The sequence below is a fragment of the Megalopta genalis genome, unplaced genomic scaffold, assembly GCF_051020955.1.
Source record: "Megalopta genalis isolate 19385.01 unplaced genomic scaffold, iyMegGena1_principal scaffold0037, whole genome shotgun sequence".
Classification (NCBI taxonomy): Eukaryota; Metazoa; Arthropoda; class Insecta; order Hymenoptera; family Halictidae; genus Megalopta; species Megalopta genalis.
In genome coordinates this window covers 1,948,446-1,966,717 of record NW_027476106.1, presented here as the reverse complement: position 1 = coordinate 1,966,717, position 18,272 = coordinate 1,948,446, and the positions used below count along the sequence as shown (strand labels likewise).

The window sequence follows — 18,272 nt, the reverse complement described above, 5'->3', positions numbered from 1 at the left end:
GTCGCGTTTATTAAATTACGTCAAATTATTGGTGCGCTCCGAGGACCGATTACGCCGATTACGCCGGCCCTAGGAGCGTAGGCTCTCGCGTGCTCGTACGATCGGCTCGCGAGTTGTGCCCGTTCTCCTTTTCCTTGATTGCGGATCTTGTGCCACTGGTAGCGATTCCGGGCACACTCGAATGGTCCTCGCTTTTCGAGCCTCCCGTTTACGCGTGATCACACGGCTGTCGTCCGGAAGATGCGCGCAGGGTGCAGTTTACCTTTGATACGGATTCGAGATGTTAGATGACTTGCCGTGGAACCTGCCGAGATAACACGCGACGTCTCGAAGACGTTCATTTCGCGTCTATTTTTCGCCTAAAATTACTTACGGCCTAAAATGGACCTCTTTAAGACGCGATAAAGACGTCCCGAATCGGATACCGTTTCAACGTTTTATATGAAACGTCTTGATGACGTCTTAAAGACGTCTCGGAACGGACGTCCTAAAGATGTCCCGAATTGGGCGGTAGTTTAACGTCTGAACTAAAACGTCTTAAAGACGTCTTAAAAATGTCCCGAAACAGACGTCTTAATTGACGTGTTAAAAACGTCCCGAAACAGACGTCTTAAAGACGTCTGAAATAAGACGCCTTAAAGATGTCTTAAAAGCGTCTTGAAACAGACGTCTTAAAGACGTCCGAAATAAGATGTTTTAAAAACGTCCCGAAACAGACGTCTCAAAGACGTCTGAATTAAAACGTCTTTGAAACGTCTGTTTCGAGACATCTTTAAGACGTCCTAAAGACGTCGGAAAGTGGAAGTTTCAACACACCAGATTTTAGATACAATGTATGTAACTCTGGGTCTATATGGACCCGGCGCCCGCCATCCAATTATTAATACAATATAATAGAAGATGACAAGTCAAGGTTCAATCGTGGCCCTCCTACGGTTTCATTAATTATTGTTTGGAATAATCGAAAATCTAGATCTATAAAAAAGATCTAAAAGATTGAAGAAAATAGAGTTCGGTTAACCGAGGTTCCACCGTATCCCCAAATTGTTGCCTAAAAAAAAAAAGAATATATTGGATCGAAGACGACTCGAACCTCGAATTTTTAGAACCTAACCAAAAGTAATATACAGACGTACAAATAATAATAATAATAAGCAATAATAAAAGGGTTAAATCGATCGGTTCGTTGGTTTCAGATTCGAAGCGACGAAGGGCAGAAGAAGGCAAAGAGCGCGAGTGGTCCGGATGGGGTCGCCATAATGGATCTCCGATGTCTTCGACCAATCAAAAGACGATATCAACAGCCATGGCCGAAGCGACGACGACGACGAAGCAAGCGACGCGACACGTCCATCGAATCAACGAAATCGCGGCGACGAATCGCGTCGGAGCGGAAGCCGCTTGGCTTTCTCACGGGACGACGAAAACCGAGAAGAAGAATCACGTGCATTCCGCGAACACGTTCGCGCAGATTTAAACGTTTTTTAAAAAGAAGAAAAACACAAAAAACCAGACACGATTCCCCGGGCGACGAGCTCTCGCGTCGCGTTTGGAAGCGAGGTTATGTCGAGGGGAGCATAATGGTGGGGGACGTGATAGATCGAGGGGGGAGAACGGTTCGCTGCTAGGACCGAAGAATCGATCAAAGATGATATATTCACCTCGAACGTTCGTCGGAGCTTGTTCACGGTATATAGTTCCGTAGAATCAGCGACCGGGATCCGCCTTGTTCAAGGTGGCGGCGACAGCGGCGTTCTTTCCGCCATCTTGAAAGGGCGCGCGACGAACGTTCACGGGAGCATCCGCGTAATCCGTTTGCGCGCGCGGCGCACTTCGAATGATTTCGCGACACGGGCCGCGGGCCAACGAGTTTCTCGAGAGCATCGAATCGCGGCGGCGGAATATCGATGTTATTAAAATCCAGGTCGCGCCGGAGAGTTACGGTGCGAACGATAACGGTGGATCGCTGCGGATCGGCGAGAAGAACAGATTCGAGCTGCTCGCGGTAACGACGGAGCGGGTGACGTCATCGATCGCGCGCGACCGCGTAGAGCGCTTCGGTAGACATTTGCCGGCGGAGGAGTGAGAGAGGGCGCGAGGGAGCAGAACGTTGGGAAGCGACGCAAGCGGCGAAAGCGGGAAACAGCGTCGATCTCGTGGCGCCGCGACCGGTGCATCGTCCGTCCGGCTATATCTGGAAGAGCGACGACACGCATCGCGTTCGAAACGCGCGCCGTTAGTTTAATCTACTAGGGAGCGTAAGTTAAGGATACGAATGCCATAATAATGACCAACTTTTTCTGGTTGTACTTAAGTCATACCTTTTACACTTTAACTGTTTACGTTTAAGGCCAACTAAATATCGTAAGTTGCATCATATCCCATTAGCGGAGCGTCTTGTATCGTTGTTTGACGTTTCGGTCTTTCTTTCATTTTCTTTATCACTCTCTCTCTCTCTCTCTCTCTCTCTCTCTCTCTTTCTTCCTTCCTCTCACTGTTTCCGTCGTTTACTTCGATGGCTCTGGCGGCGGAAGATTTTATGGACGATCGTCGACTTCCTCGGTAAATCACTGAAACCGGCGGACTCCGTCCGAATCACTTTCTTGTGACGGAAAAGTTCACCGCAGCGAACGGCGAATTAGTTTCGATTTAATCGTCAGCGGAAGACGCATCGAACGTTGCTTTTTTTTGTCTTGGAAGTGAACTCGCGCTCGTCGAACTCGGTAATATATATAATATATATTATATTATATTATAATATTATTATTATAATATATATTATATTATATTATAATATTATTATAATAATATATATAATAATATATATATATTATTATATCGAAACACGATATGACTGATAGAGTTCTTCGACCAGAATCGGTCCGTTGTACAGCGTCGAATCGGTTCGATCCGACGCGACGGAAGCCATCGACGACGTTCAAAAATTCCGGACGCGTTCTTAGAAGAGGAAAACACATGGTCGAGGTTAAAACGACGTGAAACGGCGAGCGTGTTTTTCGACCGTTTGCACTCGAGCGACGACTCCGAGGCGTCGCTGAAAATTGTTACGTCGTGTTGCAAAATAATTTTTCACGTTATTATAACTGTTTATATCTGAGAGACTGTTGTAAAGGTGACTGTTGCGCGCGCGCGCGTGTGTGCGTGTTACAAGGCTCGATTTAATGTGCATGAAATGCGCATCGAGTCGTGTGACGTGGAAATAAATACTCCGACGGTCAGAAAAACTATTCCGGATTTAGACGTATATGTCGGGCTTCGAGTTCAAAGGGTTAACAACGAACCGAGAGACACGCGACAGGACTAACGCGGGAATTCGATTAACGATCACTGGATCACATATTTTATGTATTCACGAGAAAAAGAATAGTTTCATTGAGATAATTAAAATTATTAGAAGAGACGACATGTTTCTACTCGACTCTAGATTTTCGAAATCGACGGAAAACGTTCTCGCTTTGTCTAAAATTCCGCGGTCCAACGATCACGGTTGTCCAAAAATTGTTCGCGTTAAAGAGAGAGAAGTTGAAAGTTGTCGTATCGGCGCGAGAATGTATCGGAAATCGTTATAATCTGTCGTTATATTCTGGGTCGCTGGAACAGCGAGCAACGTCGAGCTAGCGGCGTTGCGTAACGAACCTTTTGCGACCGTCGAGAGTATCCTTTTTGGTCTCGCCGAGATTTATTCCGATGGGAACTTCACCGTTTCTCGCTGGAGACTAGCAGGTTCGAAGAGGGAGAACGGTCCAATTCCAGTGCGAGTTGATTTGGGTAGCGTCACGAACGACCTCTGCAGCCAGGAGAAAGAACGACGCGAGGCGACGCACGCGCAGGCAGTCCCGCGCAGCTTCGTGGAATGCCTACCGGGCGAACAGCGTAGCTCTGAACCGCGATGGCGACGCGACGCGAAGCTACCGTCCGACCGTAGTTCAGAACTGTAACGCCCGGTAGCCGCTCCCGCGTCACCGTGGCGGCACTCGCTGCGCATGCGCCTCCATGCGCCGCGACATTTCCCGGACGGGGCGCTGCCTCTGGCGGCCGGGATCGCGCGGAGGTGGAACTGCTTGACACGAGAACCGTTGATCGGAAGTCAGGTATCGAGACCGCCTGTCGGTTAATGGTACTGGCCAGACGACGCGCTTCTGGCCCTTGGTCTCACTTTTGTGATTATTATTTAAGCGCATATGTTAAGCGGTAACGTTTAGGTTAGGCTAGGCTTCACCATAATATCTTGAACCGTACGCACAGATATTCTCGTCGCGTCGGCGTCGGCGTCGTTCAGCGTCTCCGGGCACCCGTGGACTAATAAGAACGCGCGCGGTGCTCGGATCGAATCCGAGCGAAGAAGCGGAACAACGAGAACGGATCGCGCGTCCGTGCATTTATACTTTTACAAAACTCTGTGGGGATCGCGGGGAAGAAGGAGCAGGAGGAGGAGGATGTTCCCTCCGGCTTGGAAGCGGAACCGGAAGCGGTAGCGGAGGAACACCGGGCGTTTTTAATCCGTATTATACGGTAACTAGCTCTTAACAACAGTTCTGTATCATAAGTTTCTTGATTGTAACACGTTATCGAAGGTGTAGATTTCACACTTCTTCTTTATTTTTCTTTTTTTTTTCGATTCCCATGATTAAACATTCTATTTTGCGTAATCAATGCGACGATGACGAGGGCGGAAGAGGTTTTTGCGAGGCGAAGACGCGGAAGGCACTCGGTCCCCTTTACGACGGAACTCTGCGCGCTATACTAATCGTTCGCCAGTGTCGAGGACGAGCCTTTTGCCAGGGGAACCGGCCGCGGAACGCTGCCAGTTTGTTGCCCGCAATCGTCCCGTAACTCCCCCCCACCACTCCCACTCCGCCGTTTCTCGTACGTCTGTACTATCCCCTCCCCCGATTCTTTTCACGTTCCCGCGTTTTTAAGTTTTCAGGCGTCCGACGAGGCGTCGGAAATCGCACCATCGTCCATATGCCATTGTCGTCGAGTTTGCTTCTTCCGTCGAGACGGCTCGCGCGTCCCCTAGGCGAAACGCTCGGCGCGTAAGGGTCGAGGACCGTTGTGCCTTCGAGCGCGCACGTTGATACGTTTCTACGATCGTATGGAGGACATACGCGTCCATTTTTTATTTTGTGATTCCGTACGCAGTTGTTCAATGTTTTTTTTTTATACTTCTCTTAATGCTTATCTAGGATAGCTTGTGTACCCTAAAGAGTGTTTCAATAAAATTGACAATGAAATCAACGTGGTCTGGTTTATTCGATTCCTCGTCCCCCACGTTTAGGCGAAGAAGAGAGAGATCGAGATCTCTTGCAGAGTTCGAAAAATGACTGACAGCAAAATTCTGTCTTGTAAGAATTACAAGATAGAATTTATTGAAATTTTTCACTATCTTTATAATAATGTGTGACTTGAAGACAGAAATACAGGATCTCCCGAAAATGGGGGGTTCCTGAGGTCATTCGAAGCAACTTTTTCCTTTACAAAAATTTTCTACGAGGCATCGTTTACGAGTTATTAACGAAAAAGATAGTGACCAATGAGAGGCGAGCTCGCCAGCCGCGCGATCGCCTCCCATTGGCCCCTGTTTTTCGTTAATAACTCGTAAACGAAGCCGCGGATTGAATTTCTGCAAAGGAAAAAGTTGCTTCAAATGACCTCAGGGGAACCCCTCATTTCCCGGTAGAAACATCATTTTGGGACATGTGGTACCATTCGTTTGACCGATGGTGATAAGCCTAGTGTTAATCTCGGCAAAATATCGGCCGTCTTTTGTCGTATTTTTTATCCTTGAAATCGCGTTCTCGCGCGAATTCTCGAATTCTCAAGAAAAAAATTTCGAGGATACAGTAACGTTCTGTGAAATTCTCTGCATCCATACGATTTAGAAACATAAAATAAATCGTATTATTAATCATTTCTAAGTGGATCTTATGTTTAGTGTAAACAAAAGATGACACGAATCGCGCGTCCGTTCTTTAAAATATAAATGAAAAGAAACTAAAAAATACCGACATTTATGACAAGCAGCGCCTCTTACAGCGAAACCGCGAAGCTCCGTTCAGAGGTCCACACAACGCCATTACTCGTAGTGGCAAAAGGCGCAAACTGTTAGCCAGAACCGACTGTTGGTAATTTTGTCCATCAGTTTCAGCATTTTGCCGTTGCGTGTGATGACGCTAATTTAGATTTTCAGTGCATCTCTGCGGTATATACACAAACGAGATATAGGAATAGACCAGACACACGATCTATTATTTTGTCATCCAAAAGTGGGGTTTCAGAAACCTCGTCGCAAGGTTTACGTACGTCAAACTTAGCCAGTTTCGGTTTACAAAATTCAGAGACGCGCCACAATACAAATGTGGTATACAAACTACTCGATTCTCGCTAAGAAACCGAAATTTCTGAACTGCCGGTAATAACGAGCGCGACAGAAGAATGGTAACGGGATGCTATCGTTCCATTTTCGTCGTACAGGAATACACGTTACGTGCTAAACCTGCTTCTATACCTCGTCTGCGGTTACATCTATTGTTACATCGAATGTCGAGAACAAGCGTAAATGATAACAACAATTGTGATCGTCCGTTGATAACACGTGACACCTAGTTCGTTCATTTCATGGATGGTGCCACCAGTCTAAAAATATAAATATATAAAATAAAATATATAATATATATAATATATAAAATATAATATATATATATAATATATAAAATATAAAATGTAATATGTATATAAAATATAAAATATAAATTCATAAAATAATAATTCTTGCGATTTTTATTGCGCACGAAGGGAAAACTTTACCGCGATGATCGAACGATTCGAGTGGACATTCTTCAATTTTATTTACACATTTTTTCTTTTTTTCTTTTTGCAATCTACTTTACAATCTACTGATCACGTACCAACAAATTTAAGGGAAGTTCGTCGAAGATTAATTTCGTCATGGCATGATTCAATTACCTCGAAACGATTCAAAACGTGAAAAAACATTGGGACGAGCTTTTCCGTTGGACCAGCATCTTCAGCTGTTCAATCCTGGAACGTTTATGGCCACTTTCTTTTACGACGTCAGATTCCGTTTCGGAGAAATCCTCCGCCATCTTTCGATAAAACATATCCTTCCTCCTTTGCTCCGGAGGCTCCTGCGAATGCGTCGCGCGAACTTTCAGAAAAGCCTTGATGAAATTCAGCTCCTCGTTCGTGGGGTTTTCAACGTCCTCCGGCCGAATTCCTTCCCGACAACTGAACGATTTTCTTCGTCTCTCTGGCGGCCGCATCTCCTCGTACGGAATCCGGTAATTCAACTGCGCGGCGGCGCGTCCACCAGCGCATGCCATTTTCTGATCAACGAGAACTTCCTCGAGCTGTTTCTGCAAAAGAATTTGACATTTTCAATGAACCGAGAAACGAGAACGGATTTAACGTTTATAATTGTTCGCAGCTTCGCGAATCTCGTCGTTCTAAGATAACAAAGGATTCAACCCCAAAGGATTGAGTTTCACGTAGCTGTGACACTGTCGTAGTTGACTGCGGATATTATGCATTTAATCTTGTAATTGATATATCGTTTGTAATTAAAATCTTGTAATTGATATCATATCATTTGTAGTTATAATCTTGTAATTGATATATCATTTGTAATTAAAATCTTGTAATTGATATCATATCATTTGTAAATTATAATCTTGTAATTGATATATCTTTTGTAATTAAAATCTCATAATTGATATCATATCACTTGTAATTAAAATCATGTAATTGTTATCATATCATTTCTAATTAAAATCTAATAAAATTGATGTGTATCATTTCTAATTAAAATCTTATAATTAATATATCATCCGTAATTAAAATCTTGTAATTGATATCGTATCAATTGTAATTAAAATCTTGTAATTAATACATCTTTTGTAATTATAATCTCGTAATTGATATCATATCATTTCTAATTAATATCTTGTAATTGGATATATCAATTGCAATTAAAATCCAATAATTGACACATCATTCCGCAATCAGAATCGAAACTTCACGACCACGCCTTTATTACCCTGTCGCAGCCATCGCCGATCATGCCGTATAGCACCGCTTTCGGCAGTTTGAACGGCGGCGGCGATTTCGGTTGCGGTTCCATGCATCTTTCCGGGCGCCTTTTCGCGACCCGCGTGAACAAGAAAACGTCGCCGGCGGTTTCCCGATACCGCGAATCGAACAATCGGGGATCCTCTCTGCGTTGCTTCCTCTTCTGCCTGTCGGCGATCCTGCAGGTACAAGGATCGGGCCAGGACCTCTTCGGGTCCGGCCCGAATATCTGCTCCCACAGAGTCAGCTTCGCTTCGCGAGGTTTCTCTACGACGCAGTTACTTGGCTTCTCCTTGGCCGCCGATTTTTTGAAGAACAAACACTTCCTCTTCGGCTTCTCCTCGATGCATTTCGACGGGGCACCCTTGCAGGGCTCCAACGATTCTATCTTGGCCGGCGCCGGTTCACCGCAATTCCCAGTGCCGTATTCGACGGGTCTCCGTCCCGATTTGAACCAAAAGCTTCGTAGGTTCCCGTTAAGTATCGTCGAAGTCAACGACGTCGGCTTCAGCAACAAGCCGTTCAAACTATCCTAAACAGAATTCCTGAATTAGCTTGAATCGTCGTCAAGGTTATATGCAAAATATATTAAAATATATTAAATATTAAATATATATTATATATTAATATATTGAATATTAAATATATATTACATAGTAATATATTAAATTATATTAAAATATATTAAATATTAAATATATATTAAAAATATATATTATGCAAAATAAAAATTGTCCGCATTGGATTAAAATAAGCAGAAACTAAATAATTAATATATCTATATATAAATACTATAATAATAGAGAGAGTATACTATAATAATATATATTTAATAATATATTAATATATTTAATTATATATTATATAATAATAAATATATATATATTTAATAATACTATAATAATATATATAACTAAATACTATACTTCAATAGATCCGAAATAAGACAGTTTGAAATTCTTTCATTTTAAAACAGTATCGTACAATTTTCTCATAATAATTTTGACATATTTGTTGTCAAATCCGCAATCTAGTAATAAACGCGATAATTCGTTGAGGTTAAGACGTGGTTTAGCGTCGATTAACCTATTTATTGCTCGTCCGATCAATTAGTTTCGTCGACATTCGAACGTGAACCTTACCGTTTGCAAGACGAAACTGGAAATTTGGAACCTGGGCCGGAAAGATGCCATGACGAAAGGAATTTTGCGACCGAATACTTGAGAACAGTCCTCTGGGGGTTTTCTTGACGGTTACATTGGTAATTTAGGTTCGGAAACCGGGTGCATAATAGTGCGAAACAAAACAGCATTGCTGTCGAACCAAGAATTAACTTTACGAAAACGAAGAACGAACAATTATAATTTATTTCATTATCCGAACGAATTAGGTGAGCTGTTTCCGTGATCTGTGCCAACTAGAAGCAAAGTAGGGTTAAAAAAATTATGTAGGTTATTGTGGTATATATAATATAATATTATATATAATATATTATTATATTATATATTATATTATTATTACATTATTATTATATTATATATAATATAATATTGTGGTATATTTCACGCTAATATAAATTGACAACTTGTGCTGTATCTATTGTTCATTAATATTTACTTCCGGATCTTTGAATAAAATATCGGATCTTTGAAAACGCGAATTTCCGATTACTGTTTGTCAAGATTGACATAACCTATTTTCTTTAAAATGTACATACACGCAGTTACAATTCCTAGGATCAAGATACTCGCACTGTAACACTTTACCAATTAGGTATAGCTGCTCTGCGATCAAGCGTGTTCGCATCGTTCCAAAAATGCCTCGCAAACCGGAAATGAGAAGTTCCTGGGATCATTCGAAGTAACTTTTTCCTTAGCGAAAATGCAGCCCGTGGCTTCGTTTACGAATTATTAACGAAAAACACTAACCAATGAGAGGCGAGCTCGCCTAGCGTTTGGCGGCCGAGCCAATGAGCGCACGAAGCCCCTAGTTCCTCTCATTGGCTCGGCCGCCTTGCGCCAGCATATCTCGCCTCTCATTGGTCACTCTTTTTCGTTAATAACTCGTAAACAAAGCCGTGGATTGCATTTTCGCCAAGGACAAACTTACTTCAAATTACCTCAGGAACCTCCCATTCTCGGATTGCGAGACATTTTCGGGACACCCTGTATAGGATGATGTACGTAGTTCGGTAAAGCGTCGCTGCAATTTACGCGCATAGTAAAAAGTTATCTGCCAAATACCGTGTTAGTGAATAATATTTGAGGTTAGATGATAGCGACAGTGTACGTCGGTTTTTGTTATCAAAGCAATGGGATTACTTTATCTAAAAATAACGCTAAAATGAATAGCTTGTTATTAATTACCAAAATATAAATGCCTCAAAACGTTTCAATCGTCTTTATTACGTTTCTTACAATTTCGACCGATTAATAAAGTAAATTATCAGCCCTGTTATTATTACAACTGTTATTCTATTTCGATAACTATATGTTTGAAAAATAATCCACGTGGTGTAACACGAAAATAAATTTATTTAGAGTACCGGCAAAATAAATATAAGAATACGAAAAAGAAAAATATCGTTGACGTTAATAAATGTCAATGAGAAAAATATCGTTCAACGTAGCAACGATAGAACGTCGAATTATTTCCGGTGGAAATTAATTATCCCGTTAAAAATGCAACGTCGATTGTGTTAATCGGGTAATTAACGGTCCGTAATTCCGTCACGAAATTCCTCTCGAGGGTGGTTAAATTATTTGCGGACTAGGACGTGAACGTTAGAACAACGGAGTTGGCTGTGCGTGCATAAAATGGCGGTGGCCGATCTCGTCGGAAGCAGATGGATCGATTTTAATGATAAAATGGCGTCGACAGCGCCGGCTCGAGGACGCGGGATTTACTCGAGTCGCCCGCTAATGCCGATTCGGTTTCCTTTGATCGTCGGGCGCTTCCGGTGGCTGTGCAAATCCCGCGGCAACCCTACCGAGCCGGCCCCTGTTAATTCCGAGGGAACACCGGAATTACTGATACCGCCTCTGCAAACGAGACGAGATGAAGCCGGAAACGTCGATGTAGTCAATATTGCGCGCATCCACCTACGCGGACGATAGAAAATAGGGGGGTGGGGGTGAGAGGAGACTGCGAGCAGCGGTAGCCGGAGGGGGGGGGAAGAAGAAGGACGGAGAGAAAGAGAGAAGGACGGTAGAGCTCGAAGGAGACGCAATGAGAGATTTCGAAGCGTTTGCGAGCCGCTGCAGATTGATTCGACTCGCCTAAACTGACGTGCTGCTACAGCCTTGCTCATAACTGGCGATTCCGCCTCTTTGATTCGGTATCTAATTTTTTTTCGGGTACTTTTAGATCGTTGAAATTATACAGGATACAACGTAAATTATAGGATGTTGTACATATGATATTGAAAATAGGATATAATGTAATGTAGAATTTAAATACAGAATTAAAATATAGAATTAAAATATAGAATAAAAATATCGGAATAAAACAGAAATAAAATATAGAATTAAAATATAGAATTAAGATATAGAATCAAAATATAGAATTAAAATATAGAAATAAAACACAGGATTAAAATATACAATTAAAATATAGAATTAAGGTAAAGAAATAAAATACAGAATTAAAATATAAAATTAAAACGTAATATTAAACGATATTATAATCGAATCGATATTATAATTATATATATTGTTTATAATATACTACAACATAGAATATAGAAGATAATTATAATAAAAAATATATAAATGTGGTGAATGCCAATTTGCACGAGATAGTAAAAATGACGTTTATCTAATTAAAATCAATTAAACTAAATTCAATTAAATTACTCTAATTTTTAGCTCTGGTCAGATATAGAAATTCATGTTCATAAGGAAGCGGACAGTGAGTCCTGTTTTTTGGCAAAAGCAGTGAATCGATAAGACAGATAGCCGAATAATAAATACACCAATAAAGACAGTTATTTTTAGATTATTATTTAATTCATAGATCATTATATACTAGAAAGCTCTTATAAAAATGCAATGGTATAGTAGAAAGCAGCTCAAAATATAGAAATCAAGGTACAAGTATTATTACAGTCGGTCCGCAGGCTGACCGTAGCCGACATCGTTGACTTGAATCACTGTACGCGTCCCCTGTTACCGGAATTCACACTGTCGTGCATTCACCTAGCACGATAATAATGATCCTTCTTATCCCCAAGACTGTAATCCAGTGCATTTTACACATATGAAATCGAATTTTATGCAACAGTTACGCTTTTTTAACAAATTATTAAATACAAACAAATTTGATAATGTTAAAATTACAGTAAATTCTCCCTAATTTTTCTTTAGCTTGGACAAACAAAAATGGACAATTTGAGAAGAGGAATTACGATTATCCGAGCTTCGCGGCTCATTTTTATAGTTGCCGATTGTCAACAATTATTTAAAAAAGAGGCGGAAGGCTTGAATAATCGCTCTTTTTAAATTGTTCATTCTTGTTTACAAGCTAACGGCAAATTAGGGAGAATTTACTGTATTCTGAAACGCGGGATAACGATTTTTAATGGCGCCTTAGAGTCGCCGTAGACGCCGCGTGTACACGTCATAAGGAAACGGCAATATTTATTACAATAAAAATTCTTCTCCCACGATTTATAGGTTAAAATGCTTGTCCATAAATTTCGCACATATTTAAAATCGTTCTAGAACATCTTGTCGAATGAAACTATGCACCCAGTGTGATAAAAAAATAAATAAAACGCATACAAGATTGATCTTAATAAAATAGAACGCAGCCAAGCGGTTATTAAATGGTCGAACGGTGAAACCGTTGAATGAAATTTGCCCGAGAATTTGCAAAGGACTCTGACAAGGTTATGTATTTGGACCCAGCCTCGGCCCATCCGAGTCGCTCTACCTGAACGAGACTGTAGACGTCTGCCGCGCGGCGACATCCCCTCCACCCCCGTCCGAGGCTAGGTATGTATCCCCTACCCCAGATTTTCCGGCGGCGAGTCGCGGTGAGGAAGGGTGTTTACTCAAGACACGACAATTCATTACGTAATTGAATTGAATGAGGCCTCACTCCTCCGGCTGTTTCCGTTTCCCCGGCGCGGCGAGTATCTCCGCGACAGTCTCTCCTTCTCCCTCTCTCTCTCTCTCTCTCTCGCTCTGAACCCCTCTCATGGCTAGGATAGCACGTGTAGGAACGGTGGTTGCGCGTGTGCGCGCCCATCTCTGGCCCCCGGATGGGGAAACCATCCTCCGTGGCCCACCACACCCAGCGCGACCGTCCACACAGAGAAAACGCTTTCTCTCTCACGCGCGCTTCCCTCTCTCTCCCTCGCGCACGCTTCTCGGTCTCTAGCGCGCTCTTCCCTCTCTCTCCCTCGCGCACGCTTCTCGGTCTCTAGCGCGCTCTTCCCTCTATCTTCCTCGCGTACGCTTCCCGGTCTCTAGCGCGCACTTCCCTCTCTCTTCCTCGCGTACGCTTCTCGGCTCTAGCACGCGCTTCCCTCTCTCTTCCTCGCATACGCTTCCCGATCTCTAGCGCGCTCTTCCCTCTCTCTTCCTCGCATACGCTTCCCGGTCTCAAGCGCGCGCTTCCCTCTCTCTTCCTCGCGCGCGCTTCCCTCTCCCTCGCGCGTGCTTCCCTGTCACTCGCGCACGCTTCCCTCTCTCTTCCTCGCGAACACTTCCCACTCTCTCGCGCGCTCCCCTCTCTCTCGCTCCCACTCCCTCTCCTGTCTCCGTCGCACGCGCAGGCCCGCGTCCGCCTCGGCGCGCTCTCTCGGTGGGGTACTACCGAATTAAACGATTAGTTAAACTGATTTCGAGTTAGGCGAATGAATAAGTAATCGGATTTCTCGTTAAGGTAATCGCATTGCGCCCTGATTGGCTCCGTCTGCCTGCGTTATAGACCGTTTCCCCTACCGTTTCGATGCTCGATGTGGTTCCCTTCGTTCCACCACCACCTCGCGAACCTAAACAGCTCCGTCTCCGTCCCGCCAATTAATTCCACGATAGCTCCGCGTGTGCTCCCCCTTCACCTTCTTTCCTCTCTCTCTCACTCTCTCTCCGTTCAACCACCCTGCCAGAACCGCTGCGGTCCCTTCTATCCTAGCGCACGCAGGACACCGGCAACTCGATCCTCGATCCGTCCGGTTACACCGTCCTTTCGATGCCGTTCCTGCGAATCGATGTCCCCGATCCTCCTCCTCCCCTCCTTCCACCCGTCCAATCGCTGTAGAACTTTCATGCTAATTTCTATTTTTGCGGGCTGCTTTCGAGAACTTCTCGCTTGATTGGGGACCTTTGCTTTATATTAGATTATTATATAGATATTTGTGTGATAATTCCAGGCTTTTTCGGTCATTTTGGAATCCTTTTCTCGATCGAGGCTCTAACATTTTCAATTGTTCGGTTGTTTCATAATTATGTTAATTTTCAGGAAAGGCTGCTTCCTCAGGTTATTTGAAGTACCTTTTTCCTTAGCGAAAATGCGATCCGTGGCTTTGTTTACGAGCTATTAACGGAAAACGCTGACCAATGAGAGGCGAGATCAGCTGGCGAGCGACGGCTAGTTCCGCTCATTGGCTCGGCTGTTTCCCGCGAGGTGATCTCGCCACTCATTGGTCAGTGTTTTTCGTCAAAATATTTCCAACTCGCTCGCGAGAAATACGTATTGAATCGAAATAAATTGTTTGTTTCAATAATTTTGTTACATTAAAAGCAGTGTAATTTCGTATTTCGGCCACACGTTTTTGACATGAATGCATAAATTCTGTAGTCTAATTCTAATCCATTCATCGTTAATTTGTACTATTAATTCAGTTACATCGTGATTCTTAATCTTAATTGAATTACGCCGTAATTCGTAATTAATTTTAATTGAATTATATCGTAAGTCTTAACTAATCTTAATTGAATTACATACATCGTAATTCGTAACTAACCTCAATTGAAACACATCGTCATTTGTACTAAATTTTAATTGAATTACGTCGTAATTCGTAATCAATCTGAATTGAATCACATCGTAATTCGTAATTAATCTCGTAAAGTCACATCTTCCTCGTTGCGATAAATAAGAAGTTTACTAACATACCATATTGTTTACTGACCAAATTTATTGTTAACACAATTTACAGTCAAGTTAACTTATGATAACCTCACAATTTATTTCACTCGTTGTTTCAACATTGTCGCACGTAAAGGTTACATTTTAAGATGCGAATGAAAATTTTCGAATTTCTTTTACTTACGCCACTGTTCGATTCTAATCCACCAATTTATCCACAACTATACTCGTGAGCCACGAACCGCGAACAGCAGCACCGATAGCATCGCTTCGTCGCGTCCGAGCGACACATCGGTATGCGATTCGTCAGTCAAGCGGTTTCTTTTCGGTCAGATCCGCCGATCTTGCCGCAACTATCGACGTCTTCTCCCATCCGGTTCGACCGTCCTCTCTCTCTCTCCCTCTCTCTCTCTCGTTTCCCCGCACGACCCCGTTCGTTTACGCGCGTCTGCCAGCCTGATTCCCTCTGTCCGTATCCGAGAGCGTGTTCTACGGGCCGGCGACGCGGAACCGTGTTTGCCCGAGCAATTACATTCCCGAACGCAATCCCATTTAAATATTGCCGAGTTTGGTAGCGGCAAACACGGGGACAGGACGCGCCGCGCCGCGCCGCGTTCCCCGGCCTCGCAATCGGCTCCGGGACAAGCCGAGGGGCCGTTACATGGCCATTTCGATGTAAAATATTCTCGGCGAGCCGTCTACGAGAGCCTCCTAACCCCTTTCCGTTAAAAAAATAATCCCGTGAAATCGTGTTGCCGCTCCCCTAAACCGCGCTGCGATTCTTCGCGAGCCGCGAACACTCTTGTTTTCAGCTTTCTCCTCGGGTTTCGCGCAACCCGAAGAACTCGTTCCAAATTCTAACCTCGTTTTCGAGCGCTTTCGATTTATTTTCTGGAGAGTATCGAGGTACGGTCGAACCACGACACCTCGTGTCTCGATGAAATAAATATTTAGTTGGCCAATGAGTCGTTGCGTTTTTTCCCCAACAGATGGCAATAGAGCTTTTGCAACTTGTTACTAACCTCGTTCCAAACCGCAAATTCGCTGTGTGTCCCGATCGATTATGGTTCGAGCTTGTTTTTAAAAGAATTTTGATGCAATTTTGTTCGAGACTGTTTATCTTTGGCATCGATCTCAATACGGATAACTCCAAGGAGCGCCTTCGTCATATTTTGATCTATTATTATTTCGAAAAGGAACAAATGCTGTGCGAGCACATAAAAGGTTATGTGACAGCGGAGATGTTTTAATGATGCGACATTGTCAAAATTGGTTTATTGTATTTATTATGTTCTTGTTATATTATATTTTTTGTTATATATATCTCAGGTTTTATTTATTTATATTTCCATCAGGAGATTTTGATATTCGGGATGCTCCACGCACCTAATTGATGAGATAATATTTGATAGTCTGAGTAACGTCAATCCTAAAAAATGTTGGGGAAACAGAGTTATATTGACAGCAATAAATATTACAATAAATTGAAGATTTAATAACTTTTTTGTTTATTGTTATTTCTGTAAAGATTGGGAATCAGTGAATGAGTGTAGCAATAATTGCAAAGATTGCTCTTATTGAGAGGACATAGTGAATCTATCATAATGAATAATATAATAATACATAATAATGATATATAATGAATATAATATAAAATATATAATAATGATATATAACGAATATAATATAATAGTAATATATAATGAATATAATATAACAATATATAATAACGAATAATATCTATTATGAAGTATAATATTAACAGAAGAATTAGATAATACAATACCTGTGAAAGCACCTAATATGAATAAAAAGACAAAACCTAAAGATCAAATGACGGACGAATTTAAATAAATTGTTTATCCGCAATAAGTCATCTAACAACTTTGATTCCAGATGGAGCTGCAAGAATCACTATTGCTGACGTAAAATAAGCTCGAGTATCAACATCCAGTCTCACCGTAAATATAATAGATATGACTCGCTAATATTAGTCGTAATCTCAGCCAAAATTAAAATCACATAGCATTTATTAATTTAAACCAGTTCCCGTTTTTACTGTAACATAAATCTATACATATAAGACAAGCACAACAAACAAGATACAGCATAGATCGCATTTCAGGTATCCACGCATCCCAAAAGCACCCCTAAAAAGGGCGATCACCAGAAAACGCAGCGACCCCTAAAAATCTCAGAAATTAACGAGCCGTCTCAGCGTCCAACCAGCACCGAATTGCAACTCCGCAACCTGAAACCTGGTCTCCGTCAGCTCCGACACACCGTCTAAATCTGCAACCTAGCACGGTCTCCCGGCTCGCAACCCCTCGGCACAGCACTCGCATGAAAATTTCTCGCCGAACCATCGCCCCGGCGCCGTGCCTCCGAGGAGCCGGAAAAATGGTTGACAAAATCACGTAGAGAAATCGCCCCCCCCCCCCTCCCCCGGTAATCCCGGGGCGGCAGCCCAAGGTCAGCCGGCCGAAAAACCCACCCCAGTCATCATGGAACGCCTCGAAAGAAAAAAAATCGTGTCCGCCGGTGTGCGGGTCTCGGCATCCAAGGCCATCCAGCCAGCCAGCCGTCGAGTTACCGATCCGCCGTCGTCAGCAACCAGCCGAATCATTTTAAATCGATTATCAACCCCGAGCAATAAGTACTCGCGATGTAAACAGCAGGCGGCGACGAGGTGGGGAGGTGTGGGGGGGACAGCAATCCGCCCCCTGTTCGCACCTAGTAGTCGCGAGGAGGGCGGCGAGCGGTTCGAAAACGGCTGACAAAGTGGCGACGACGGCCGATGCGCCCCACCAGCCGCCTGGCGCCGGGGTGGCAGAGGGGTCTGGAGGGGTGCGCGGCACCCTCGAACATCCACGGCCACCCTTGGCCGGCGCGGTAGGCTGGTCGGTGGCTGGTAGTTTGCGCTCGGCGCGGCGGAGCGGGCGCGAATGCTAATGAGCGTCGGTTTCGGGGGTGGTTGGCGCCGGGGGAGGGGACGCAGCCGTCGAGAGAGAGAGAGGCCGCTGCGGGAGAGTCGCCGGAGAGAGGCAGGCGGCCGGGGTCGCGGTGGG

General features: G+C 43.4%; 2 protein-coding genes and 2 long non-coding RNA genes across 6 annotated transcripts in view; 2 read left to right on the top strand and 2 right to left on the bottom strand.

Annotated features, from left to right (window-relative positions):
• LOC143261142 (uncharacterized) overlaps positions 1–3,796 on the bottom strand; it is a 35,470-nt gene extending 31,674 nt beyond the window's left edge. For both annotated transcript variants that reach the window (XR_013035364.1, XR_013035363.1), the window contains exon 1: positions 3,658–3,796. This is a non-coding gene — a long non-coding RNA (uncharacterized LOC143261142). The remainder of the gene's footprint in view (positions 1–3,657) is intronic.
• The window catches only part of sano (CABIT domain-containing protein serrano), a 141,502-nt gene extending 136,243 nt beyond the window's left edge, over positions 1–5,259 (top strand). Inside the window, exon 5 of the mRNA XM_033475246.2 lies at positions 1,197–5,259. The gene's annotated coding sequence lies outside the window, so the exon portion shown is untranslated. The remainder of the gene's footprint in view (positions 1–1,196) is intronic.
• A 42-nt stretch (positions 5,260–5,301) lies between these two features.
• Positions 5,302–10,027, bottom strand: LOC117223120 (uncharacterized). Of its 2 annotated transcripts, XM_033475254.2 has the most exons (4): positions 9,252–10,027; positions 8,078–8,641; positions 6,988–7,397; positions 5,302–6,657 (listed from the first exon to the last, which is right to left on the bottom strand). In XM_033475254.2, exons 1-3 carry the CDS (start codon positions 9,300–9,302, stop codon positions 6,999–7,001), a joined length of 1,014 nt encoding a protein of 337 aa, XP_033331145.2. In that variant the 5' UTR covers positions 9,303–10,027; the 3' UTR covers positions 5,302–6,657; positions 6,988–6,998. The 2 variants fall into 2 exon arrangements, with proteins under 2 accessions (XP_033331145.2, XP_033331144.2); XM_033475253.2 differs by lacking the exon at positions 5,302–6,657 and having other exon boundaries at positions 6,845–7,397.
• Positions 10,028–16,243: 6,216 nt separating this feature from the next.
• On the top strand, positions 16,244–18,235 carry LOC117223128 (uncharacterized). The gene is made up of 3 exons (XR_004490854.2): positions 16,244–16,428; positions 17,101–17,165; positions 17,330–18,235. It is a non-coding gene; the product is annotated as an uncharacterized LOC117223128 (long non-coding RNA).
• The last annotated feature ends 37 nt before the right edge of the window (positions 18,236–18,272 follow it).